General features: G+C 32.6%; 1 protein-coding gene across 2 annotated transcripts in view; it reads left to right on the top strand.

Moving 5' to 3' along the window:
• NALCN (sodium leak channel, non-selective) overlaps positions 1-12,924 on the top strand; it is a 476,168-nt gene that overhangs the window by 417,272 nt on the left and 45,972 nt on the right. For both annotated transcript variants that reach the window (XM_031958631.1, XM_003765762.2), the window contains exons 21-28: positions 1,385-1,476; positions 1,701-1,823; positions 3,968-4,024; positions 4,255-4,375; positions 4,480-4,611; positions 7,126-7,293; positions 10,671-10,775; positions 11,923-12,029. In XM_031958631.1, the coding sequence (XP_031814491.1) occupies positions 1,385-1,476; positions 1,701-1,823; positions 3,968-4,024; positions 4,255-4,375; positions 4,480-4,611; positions 7,126-7,293; positions 10,671-10,775; positions 11,923-12,029 (905 nt within the window). The remainder of the gene's footprint in view (positions 1-1,384; positions 1,477-1,700; positions 1,824-3,967; positions 4,025-4,254; positions 4,376-4,479; positions 4,612-7,125; positions 7,294-10,670; positions 10,776-11,922; positions 12,030-12,924) is intronic.

Genomic DNA, 12,924 nt, shown 5'->3' with positions numbered 1-12,924 from the left:
TAAATAAGTAGCAAAAAGAATAGACTCAAACATAACCCTGGTAAATTTCTCTAGTGAGGAGAGATGGAGAATATGTAATTTCTCATTTCAAACACAGAGACATAGGCAACCTAAGCAATTTATCCAATACTGAGAATCATAGCAGAGTCTCTTTGAAGGTTGTTCATCTACTGCTCATTTAACTAGGGAATAAATGGTTATGTCAGAATAAGCATGGAATCAATCAAGTTAGTGACCAGAGCTCTGGACCTTTAATGCCTACATGAATATTCTGGGACGTATGGGAGTTGTGGGTATTGTGGACAGAATTGACCTTTACCTACTGCCAACCCTGAAAAAATGATCAGCCTATAATGATGAAGCCTGCAGACATCTTTATCAGCTAATTCACAGTCATGTCATGCAGTTCAAGTAAAAATTCAAGTGCAAGTTCGAAGCTCATAACCTATTCATAGTCACAGATCTGTCCAACTAATCACTGATTTTTCACCAGAATTATGATTATTATTCCCCAAGTGACTTTTGGCTTCACAATTCTTTGGATAAATATTAGGAGAGAACATTATCATGAGAAATTTGCCTAAGGACCAACAGGTGCAATATTGATTCAGAATACTTCTTTCCAATTGACTCATCAAAAATTCATTGTTTAAAAAGGCCAAAACAAAAGATGACTTTAAACATGTATTGTATTTGGTGTTCAGGTGACCCAATAGGGAACTATCAACAACAGAATTTAAAGTTCTTTATCTTGGTTAATTTCACTATACTTGGGGTGGGACAAAATCATATAAAAAATAAAAATAACAATACACATCCACCATATTACACTGGCAGAATTTTTTGGGATTCATGAGATTTTTTTCATTTCAACCACCTTCTCATTTAAAGCTCCATTATGGGTCCCTGCCCCAACTCAGAGACTGTAAGTTAGTGAAAATTTTAAATTTGAGTCAATATGGTTTTTTCTCCAAAATACTCTATGTGATATAACTATGGGTAATGATAAACATGGGATTACCGAATGATGTAGCCCAAACTTGGAAAGGATCTTAGACATCATTTTCTTATCTCCCTCATTTTACTGATGAGGAAATTGAGATGCAAAGAGAAGAAATCACTTTTCATGATAACACACATTAGAAGCAGCACTAAACTCTAGATTTCCTGATTCCTAGTCCAGTGCTTTTCCCTGGTATCATGCTGCCTCTTTTCTAAAGACTTTATGTGAATTTCAAGTTATACTTAAGGAAGAAATCCCACTGATAGACAATATTATGTTATTTTTATAGAATAAGAATATAAGTGAAAAAATAGATTATTTTATTATTATCATGTAAATGAAATTAATTCTTTTTAATATGTTATTCTCACATATTTATAGCATTCCAACACAGTGAGATATAGAAATGCACAAAGAGAAGACAGTGAAATCAAGATGATCCAAGAAAAAAAGGAACAAGCTGAAATGAAAAGGTATTGAATGATACAATGACCCATGGATAACATTTGTTTCTAAAAAAAAATTAAGCTTTAATTTCCCATGAATTCTTTTTTCCCCAAGATGGTCTAGGAAAAAAAGGAACAAGCTGAAATGAAAACTTATTGAGGGATACAATGACCCATGGATCACATTTACTTCTAAAAAAAAAAAATTAAGCTTTACTTTCCTGTGAATCCTTTTTTTTTTTTTTCCCAAGGAAAGTACAAGAGGAAGAATTAAGAGAAAATCATCCATATTTTGACAAGCCCCTTTTCATTGTTGGCCGTGAGCATAGGTTCCGAAATTTTTGCAGAGTGGTGGTTCGAGCACGGTTTAATGCGTAAGTATGTTAAAGTTTTGTAAGTAAGTTTTGATCAGTTCTTTCTTCTAAATTCACAAAGTAAGGGTTATTTCATGAGAAAATAAAAGAAATATGCAATTCTTGTGGGTCGAGCAATAATTAATCAAACCATTACTAGCAAAGTAAATCAAGAAGTTAGGGTAGGTAGAAGATTTATTTAATATATATGTAATAATCATTGTGCAAAACATTTTACAGTCATTTTCTTTGTTATTTCAAACTACTACTCCATGTGTTTCAGATCAATGTTATTAGTTCAAGGATTTATGAGCAGGAAACTGAGTTATAAGAAAATTAAATAATTTGATCAGTGTCTTGTAATGAATTGGTTGACCAATCAGGCTAAGAATAGATTGAGTCTTTACACTTACACTGAAATTTTCCAACCTCTTTGACATCAAAACATACCACTCTGTGTAATTCATTACTGAGTGAAAGAGGAGGGGAAATGGGGTAGGAGAGAGGAATAATGTTTCTGTTAATAGCCATGTACATATTTCTTTCCTGTTTCTCTATTCCTACCTGAAAGGAGACAAGATTTACATCAAAAGTTGTGAGGGAGACAGAGGTCCTTCAGAAAGAACCATATTCTTGGCTCTCTAGATTAGGCTTATTGGGAACATAAAATGTGAAAGAGGATTTTTTTTATTCTCAAATGTTATTTTAGATAAAACCTCAGTTAAAACCAGAAATACAAGAGGAAGTAAAGCTTAAGTGTGAAATGATTCCATGTATAAGCTTTTATTCAAATGTACCTTCCCCAGTGCCAAAATCAATGATCCCTTTTATTGATGATGATTCTCTGTCATAATCAAGTATTCCACCATGAATGGAATACCTTCTTGATTTGGTGTTGGATGAATTGCTTTAGTCTCCCTTCTGCCTCTTCCTAACAGAATGACTTTACTAAGTCAGATTATTGCTTTAGACCTAAGTGTTCTCATATACAAATGGAGGTCTTTGAACTTTATAATTTCTAAAGTCCCATATGTCCTAACATTTGGAAACCATCAGATTTTAAAGATAATAGAAATTATATACTACAATCTTCTTGTGAAATATCATAATTCTAGAGCTTAAGAGATATTATAGTTGGTCCAGCTCCCTCTTTTTATAGATGAGAAAATAGAATGCCTTATTCAAGATCATGCAGTTAGTTAATGAGAAAATTGGGTCTAGAACCAAAATTTCATCACTCCCAAATCTGATTGCTCTTTAATCTTACCCTGATTCTTGCCATTTTAAATTCAAAGTCATTTGTTCCTTGAACAAATCCTAGTGATCCTAGATTCACTAAGATCTCACAAAGTTAAAAAAGTAGTCACTTACAGGTTAACTTGATCAATGTGAATAAGTTTCAAAGTGAATTATTTTATGTAGATTATGGGAGACATTTAAGTAGTAAATAGGGCGTTGGGTTTGGAATCAAGAAGTTCTGATTATAAATCAAGCCTCAAATACTTACCAGCTGAGGAACCCATAGCAAATCACTTTATATCTGCCAACCTCAGTTTGCTCAACTGTAAAATGGATATGAAAGCAGCCATCTCAAGAGTAATGATATAAGACATAATCATGGCCCTTGTGAACTTTAGAGTCTTATTCTGATTCCCAACCCATAGAGGTTATCATTATTGAAGGCAGCCTTTTTTGAAAGTATTCTACAGAATGGTGATCAGACATAACAGGAAGTACTTTGTATAAGTCTTATAAATAATTTAATAATTTTAAGAAATCACATGATGATTCATGAGGCAAAGAATATTTTAGAGCATTGTTTTCAAGTGATATTTGACATCAGAATCACATTTGTTTTTAAGCTACTGCTAAAGGTTTTTATGTATAACTATAAATTCTAAACCAAGATACTGACTTGTGACTAAGTGGTAAAATCATATTCTGTTAAAAAAAATCTATAAAGTCTTTTTCTTTACCTTATGTTATTTAAATTACTATTACTTGGTGCCTTTCAGTCATAGGAGATTTATATCAGTATTTATACATTCAACTCACTGAAGCCTCTAATATCTGAGCTATTTGAAACTTGTATACAAATATTATACTACTGAGTTATACTCTGTTTGATATATTGTTTAATTTGATAACCCTGCTATCTCTTTCAGTTCTAAGACAGACCCTGTCACAGGAGCTGTGAAAAATACAAAGTACCATCAACTATAGTAAGCATCACGAACTCAACTTTCCATGCGTATTTGAAGTTTTCATGTTTTATTTTATGCTGAATCAAATTTCTCTGTTGTCCTTTATTTCCTCATTACACTATTCTGTGAAGTAGCTGATGAAATCTTTCACAATTCCCCTAGTTGAACTAAGATTCACATGAGCAATAGGCCTTGACTCTTAAAGCCTTTTCCTGAAGTTTTTTATGACTATGTTTGCTCTTTGGCAGTGATTTGCTAGGATTGGTTACCTACCTGGACTGGGTGATGATCATTGTGACTATCTGCTCTTGCATTTCAATGATGTTTGAATCCCCCTTTCGGAGAGTCATGCATGCACCTACATTGCAGGTACTACTACCAACTCATAGCTCACAAATAAGACAGAAAATGATTAATGCATAATTTGGACCACTGAGTTCCCCAAATTTACTGCCTGCCCTTTGATTTTGCAGATCGCTGAATATGTGTTTGTGATATTCATGAGCATTGAGCTCAACTTGAAGATTATGGCAGATGGTTTGTTTTTCACTCCAACTGCAGTCATAAGAGACTTTGGTGGAGTAATGGATATATTTATCTATCTTGTAAGTTTTAATGTTTTATCAATGTAGAACTTTACAGCTTCGAAACTTCCTGTATTCCTAGGGAATAGTGTTGATAGTTGGAAAAGCTGACTTCAATAATCATAATAATAGCTCACATTTATATAGACAGTACTTTAAGGTTTTAAATACTTTACTTAGCACTTACTCAATGTGAAGTAGGTAGCACAAGAATTATTGTATATATAGATAAAGAAAATGACAAAAGAAGTTAAGTACTCGTCCCAAATCTATTCATGATAATGATATTAGTAATTTAGAACTACAATGGCTATTAGTCATTTTATATATGAGAAAATTAAGGCCCAGAAAAATCAAGTGATTGGCTCTGGTAATAAATAGCAGGATTGGATTATTCCTAGAATGAAAACAAAGGTCTTTTGACTTCAGAATCATTGTCCAATAGTTTAATCTGTAAGTCATGGAAGGGTCAATATCACATTGAGCCCATAAATTCAATTGATCAAATTTTCTTTGAATTCTCATATATCATATATGACTTATTCATGTAAACTTAAGTACTTGTTATGAATTATTATAAGTATTAATTATTAAAGTGATTTCAGATCAAACCTGATTTGGTAAATAAGTTTATTCATCATAGCAGAGTTAGGACTCAGTAATAATGCATCACTTTCAGGAGATATTCCTCCGTTTTTCTCTCTTCATCTTTCTTATTCTATTCCTTATTACCTTCTCCCATTCTCAACACCTTCTTCATTCCCAAATGAACTTGTGATTCATTGTTATCATGATGTGCTTTCTCTCAATCTTTCCTCATATTTCCATCCTGAAATGATTAGCCTCTCTAATCCAGGTTGGAACCCTGTAATTTTTTAAAATTTATTTTTAAAAATTCATTATTGTTCCATATTTTACCCTTTTCTTCATCCTTTCCCCCATCCTTCGAAAAGACAAGCAATAAGATATCTAGGATACATGTGAAGTCATTCAAAAACCTTTTTCTGTATTAGCCTTGTTACCAAAAAAAGGACCAGAAAAAGAACAAAGAGATGAAGAATAAAACATTCTTCAATCTGCACTCAGAGTTTATCAGTTCTCTCTCTGGAGGTGGATAAGCATTTTTCATCATGAATCCTTTGGAATTGTCATGGATCTTTGTATTGATCAGGGTAGCTAAATTTTCACAGTTGATCATCTATATAAAATTGCTGTTGCTGTGTACAATGTTCTCCTGACCCCAATATTTTTTAACAATATACTTTTCTACCATCTATCAAATAAGTTGGTTTGTTATTCTCCATTCAGGATAAACCCCAGAATTTGCTTCCTCTGTTCCTTTTCCTTGCTAATGTCATCACAAAAACAATAAATTTGTCCCCTATATATTTACACAGTCTAGCTGAAACTTAACCCTCACATATGTCTGGCAAACTTCTTCAGTTTTTGAATCCTTATTCTACTTTCATAGTTGACTAATAGCATTCCTTTTAGAATTCCAAATTTCTGTCTCTCTTCCAGTCCCCAAACCCAATCCTACTTCCCTCACTCTCTGTAAATATTCTGCCTTTTTATCTTAATGATTTTAATTTATAGGTGACAAATAGAATACCATCCAAATTTTTAAAGAAGGTAAATGAGTTACAGAAAGAAATAGATGGTAAAACCATCCTAGTAGGGGGACCTTCAACTTTCTCCTCTCAGAACTAGATAAATCTAACCTAAGTCTGACCTCAGATACTTTCTAGCTATGTGACCAGGGGTTAGTCAGTTAATCACTATTGGCCTCAGTTGTCTTATTTATAAAATGAAGTAGAATAAGATTGTTGTAAGGATAAAGAGAGATAATATTGATTTCATAGTATCACAATATATTACTTTGTAACAATTCCATGATATAATAATGTATCACATATATCACAATATGATAACATATACCATAATATAATAATATATAAGATGAGATAATATATAAATAATAGGCTTTGCAAACCTAAAGTGCTATATGAATGATAGTTATTATTGTTGTTATCACCATCAGTTCTCAGACGCTTAAAATGTGGCATCTATCACTTTTAAGGGGTCACCAATTATCTCCTTATGAATGGCATTTTCTTAATTCTCACCCTCCTTTCCTAATGCGTAGCATTTGGCAGTGTTGAGCAGTCTCCATCATGAAACTCTTTCTTCCTTCTCATCAATTTAGAGCAAATAGTAACACTGATTTGATTTTTTCCTTTGAGAGTCTTTAAAGCCTGCCTCTACATAAGTTTCATCATGTAATTTAGGTTAATAAATGTGACACAGTGGTGAATTTTCACTAATAAATATCAGAGTCTATCTAAAATTAGGAACTTTCTTCAGTTTTCAAAAAAATCCCTTTGAATATTGTAGGAATAAAATATATCTCATTATACTAGACATTTTAATTTAGATGAATATTTCAATGAGAAAATGATGTTTTCCCTAAATTTCAAGTAATATTCCAGAATAAATTTCAAGTAATATTCTAGAACTATCCTTTCTTTTTCCTAGGTGAGTTTGATATTCCTTTGTTGGATGCCTCAAAATGTACCTGCTAAATCTGGAGCACAATTGTTGATGGTGCTTCGGTGCCTAAGACCCCTTCGAATCTTCAAATTGGTACCCCAAATGAGGAAGGTAGTACGAGAACTTTTCAGTGGCTTCAAGGAAATCTTTCTGGTATGATCCAATTACTTTCATCTTCAATTCATGAGATCATAGACAGTTTCATTCCTAACTTTGTATCCTCATTGCTTTATAAATAGTAGACAATAAATGCTTGTCTAACTGAACTAAGATGAAAATGGGCTTATGTTCTGATATAGAGTATGAAAAGATAACAAAATAGAGGAGTTTTGCTTACTCAATGTGTACAAAGTTTACTTTTTTGTTTAATGTTAGAAGTTAAAAAGTCAGGATAGATAATTTTTGTGAAAGTAATAACTATATGCATTTAAATAAATTAAAATGCTTTTGATTTCCACTACATTTAATTTATCTGATGCTAGTCTACCAGCAAGCAAAATGCATATGAAGCACAGTGGTATGTGCTTTCATGAAATAAGCAAGAAGAAAGCTAACTTCTAGTGACTCTTTCAGCACTTACATTTTACCATAATTTATCTTAGTGCTTCAGCTTTGCCATCTGCAAATTAAGTTTAAAGAGATTTAATGCTATCTACCTCACAAATATGACTACAATAGTGATTTAGGCACAGGGGCAAACTTACTAAAAATTCAAACAAATATATAAAGTTAAATTGGGGAGATCATTTGATATACAGAAGGGTCTTTGTCTTATAAATGAAATTACTGTTGAATTCCTTAAAATAGTGAGTTCCACTTCTATATTTATAAAAGAATTCAATTTATCCAACTTTTTAGAGACAACTCTTTAGCAACATACCTATTGTGCAAACCAAGACACAAGGTTAGTTATATTTATTTTGTAGGATTCCTCAAGACATCATGATGATAGTGTTATTAGCAGTTTACAGTTGTTAACCTTTAAAAGATATCTCTGACTTTCCATATTTTCTTTAAACCAGAGCTACATGGATTGACTTTTATGGCATTGCACAGCCATCAGTGAAGGGGAAAGGAGCATTATATAATGCTGCTAATTAAGACACAAATATTCAGCTCCCTTTAAGTCAAGACTCCATGTGCTTAGTAATTTAGAACAAACATTTGAATGATCTTTTATATTGTAGCTATACCAGTAGGGATTTTTTTCAAACACTCTACTTCTATTAATAATTAGATTTTCTGTGTAATTTTTAGTATAGTAAAAGAATATATTTTAATATCTCGACTAGTATAATTTAATAGCTATTCCAGTACTCTTTGCTTTGATTAAATTAAGTAACCAGCAGAGGGAGCAAAATGAACTTAACAAATAACAGTCTCTGAGCTTTGCCATTATTATCTAAAATCTCAGCACACAGGCACAGACCGCCCACAAGGCAGTAAACTTCACACTACCGCTCATTTCTTCTCTTTTGATAGAGACTGAAATCCATTTCGAGCAAATGGGGGCAAAAAACCAATTGCTATAAGAAAGGACTGACAGAATTCCCTGAACAAAGAATAGCAGTTCTGATGCTAATATAAAAAAAAAATCTAAAAATTATTTTAAAACACCTGGACTTTTTGCTTAAGTGGAAGCTTTGAGTAAAAGCTAAGTCATTCTTCTTTCATTTTAATACCATTTCTGTAAATGAAAGGCATCATGACAAAGTAGAAAATTTGTTCAGTTTATCATTAGATGCAGCCAAGTAGTTCAGTAGTTAAAGTGCTGGGACTGATGTCCAGAAAATCTGAATTCAAATCTAGTCTCAAATATAGCTGGGTGCCCCTGGATAAGTTCTTAGCATCTGCCTACTTCAATTTTCTCAACTGTAAAAACAAGAATCATAATAGTACCTTCTTCCTGAGCTTGCTATAAAAATCAAATGAAAATATTTGTAAAGTGCTTAACCCAGTGCCAGACACATAGTAGGTGCTTAATAACTACCCATTTGACTCTTTTCCCTCCCTTTTTAATTATTGATTTTTTGATATTTTGATATTTGATATTGATTTGATTTTGATAATTTAATTGATACTTAGTTCACTTGTAACCTTGGGCAAAGCATTTTATTCATATCTCTGATCTTCCATTTTCTCATCTTTAAGATGAGGGCGTTGGTCCAGGTGATCTTGTATTCATTCTAAATCTTCAATTCTTTACCATAACTATTATCATGCCATTCCAAACAGGTACAACAAGTATCTTGACTTGGAAGGCATAACCTTTGACATCAGAGAACAAAGCCTAACTTATGGATATCTAACACTTCTATGATAAATGCCAAGTATTATGCTCAAAAAGTTATCAAACTGTGCATACCCTTTGATCCAGCAGTGTTACTACTGGGATTATATCCCAAAGAGATTATAAAGAAGGGAAAGGGACCTGTATGTGCACAAATGTTTGTGGCAGCCCTTTTTGTAGTGGCTAAAAACTGGAAACTGAATGGATGTCCATCAGTTGGAGAATGGCTGAATAAATTGTGGTATATGAATATTATGGAATATTACTGTTCTGTAAGAAATGACCAACAGGATGATTTCAGAAAGGCCTGGAGAGACTTACACGAACTGATGCTGAGTGAAATGAGCAGGACCAGGAGATCATTATATACTTCAACAACAATACTATATGATGACCAGTTCTGATGGACCAGGCCATCCTCAGCAATGAGATCAACCAAATCATTTCCAATGGAGCAGTAATGAACTGAACCAGCTATGCCCAGAAAAAGAACTCTGGGAGATGACTAAAAACCATTACATTGAATTCCCAATCCCTATATTTATGCACACCTGCATTTTTTATTTCCTTCACAAGCTAATTGTACAATATTTCAGAGTCTGATTCTTTTTGTACAGCAAAATAACGTTTTGGTCATGTAAAAAAAAAAAAGATAAATGCCAAGTCCTATATTATATTTAGCATTTAAAGTCTTTCATGATCTATCTCCACTCTACCTTTCCAGTTTTGTTTTTTGTTATAAATTTTTGGGAGAGCACACTACTCCCTTTCAAACTGTATAGTCTAGCCAAACTGGATTATTTACCTGTCTTTACTAAGAATATTATATTTCCTCTCTCAACACCTTTCCATTGATTAACATTTATGCCTGAAATATATTCTCTCCTCACTTCTTCATCTTGGAATTTCTCACCTTCCTCAAGATCAATTCAACTTCTACCACTTCTAATACTCTGAGCTGCTAGTTTCCATCTATAACACAAATTGCTTTGTATTTACTTTGTATTCAATCTGTGTTTATTTAAATTAGAACACACTGTTTCCTGTAATAGAATATAAACCTCTTGAGAGAAGGAACTTTCATTTTTGTCTCTGTGTCTCCAGTCCTTGCCAAAGGTCCTCGTACATCCTGGGCACTTAGTACAAGCTTACTTGATTGATGAATGTTTAAGAAGCACTAGGTATAGTGTTCTAATGTTTAAGTTACAAGAAAAGTGTTCATATTTCTTCAACCTTTCAGGTTTCCATTCTCTTGCTGACGTTAATGCTTGTTTTTGCAAGCTTTGGAGTTCAGCTTTTTGCTGGGAAGTTGGCAAAGTGCAATGATCCCCACATCATAAGAAGGGTAAGTAATTCTGTTCTTCCCTATGGTATAAAATCAAAGTCATGTTACATTCTGTCAATAAACAAGTAGTTCCACTCAGGTCTTTTATAGTAAACCCTTAATTTTTATCCTAAAACCATTTAATATTTTTCTTAATTCCAAAATGATCAGTAGCACTGATTTCAAGCTCCTAGAAAACAAGGTTATACTTTGCCTTTCTTTGTATTCCCAGCACTTGACACAGGGATTAGTACATAGTATGTACTTAATAAAATTTTTATTGACTGATTAGATATTTTTAAAAAACAATTTCTATAGAACATAATACACAAGAACAATTGAAAAGAATTTAAATCTCTGTAACATATAAAAGGAAATAAGGGATTTTGTTCAATGTTAAATTAAATAAGGATGCAACAGAATGAATAGCATCATTTACTGAATGAAGCCTGTAAAATTTTGGGTAACCCAGGATATTATTGATAACCTAAACAAACTTTCAATTTTAAATTTTCTAGTCAAATTTAATTCAAATATTCAATTATTCTGGTAGGTTATATGTTTAAACATAGGCTGAGCAGACAAATACCTACATAATAATGAAGTGGTATCCCTTTTCCCAGAGGATGTGAGACAGAATAGGGAGATTGAATAGGAATTCTGTGAAAGATAATGATATTCTTAAGCAAAGAAGGAATGAACAAAAAGACCCGAGGAGAAAAGATGTAGCCAGTGCTTTTACATAGGCGCCTAACTAGGTCAAGACTTGCAAGAATTTTGCCCTATTTGGGGAAGTCTCCCCATTTCCGTTCGTCCTCTAGAAAGTGGTCTTCCTAAACTTCAGTTCTAATCATGTTACCCCTGAGGAAAAAGCAGTGATTCCCTAATACCTTCAGATCAAAAATAAAATCCTCTCTTTGCCATTAAAAGCTATATATAATCTGCCCACTTTCTATCTTTATGGTCTTTTCATATCTTCCCTCATTGTGTTGAGAGGTATAAGAGATATTCTCCATAACTTTGTATCCCCATTAAGTTTTCCCACTTAAATGCCTCAGATTTCTTATCTCTTAAAGTACATGTTTTAAAATGTCCTGAAAATATCTCATGGTTTTCACTCTTCATTTTGGGAAATATTTACTGGATTTTCTCCTTGGTTCTCCTTTAGGAAGATTGCCATGGCATATTCAGAATTAATGTAAGTGTTTCCAAAAACTTAAATTTAAAACTAAGGCCTGGAGAAAAAAAGCCTGGATTTTGGGTACCTCGTGTCTGGTGAGTAATTTTATTATAAGACCAGTATCCCATGGGATTTCAGTGATGTAGCACTTGTAATAATTGTACATGGTTCGAATAATATTTATATTAGTTACAGGGTTATAAATAATGCAAAATAATATAGAATAAAATGTACTCATACAATGGAATTCTGATTGTAGTAAGAAAGGGAACAAGAAGTTAAATATATTGAGGTAGAATCCAGCAAAGGTCATTCATGATCTTGCACAGAACACAGACTGTGTGTGCTGGCACATGCTGTGATGAATATTCTCTGCAAAGGAAGACCAATAGAAATACTTCCCTCAGAGGATGTATTGAGATAGCAGCCCATGCCCAGTTAAACTCATTCAATTATTATTTTATTTAGTGGTACTTCATATCACACTATTTGAAAGGAAATAGCTGGAACTCCAAGGATTAGCAGTATCATAGTATTCAATTCTTCAATCTAAATATTGGAGTGGTACATTTAAAGGTCTCAGCTTTTTAGACTGTATTTAACTGGGATTTTATATATGCATTACTATTCTATGAAAAAACTATATTTTTATAAATTATTAACAGAATACTAAGTCCTAAACTTTTCTAGAATATTTTAAAATTGAAAATAGGAGCATAATTTTTAATGCAAGAAATCAATAGGCTCTAAAATGGAAAAAGATTCCTTCTGTCATTCATTTTGTAAATCAGAATTCCTCTGACTTTAAATATAAATGTATTATAGTTCATCTGAATGCAGAAGAGTTGATATGAATTTTTATTAGGCATTTTTGACCTTACTTTCAAAAAATGTTCATCATCACAAAATGCTGAAATTGTGAAGGATTTTGAACAATAATTAAACTTCATCCCATAGCAATTGACCAATAGTTTAGTATATTATCAGGTT

Source organism: Sarcophilus harrisii, chromosome 3 (genome assembly GCF_902635505.1).
Source record: "Sarcophilus harrisii chromosome 3, mSarHar1.11, whole genome shotgun sequence".
NCBI lineage: Eukaryota > Metazoa > Chordata > Mammalia > Dasyuromorphia > Dasyuridae > Sarcophilus > Sarcophilus harrisii.
This window is presented reverse-complemented; position numbering and strand designations above follow the sequence as displayed.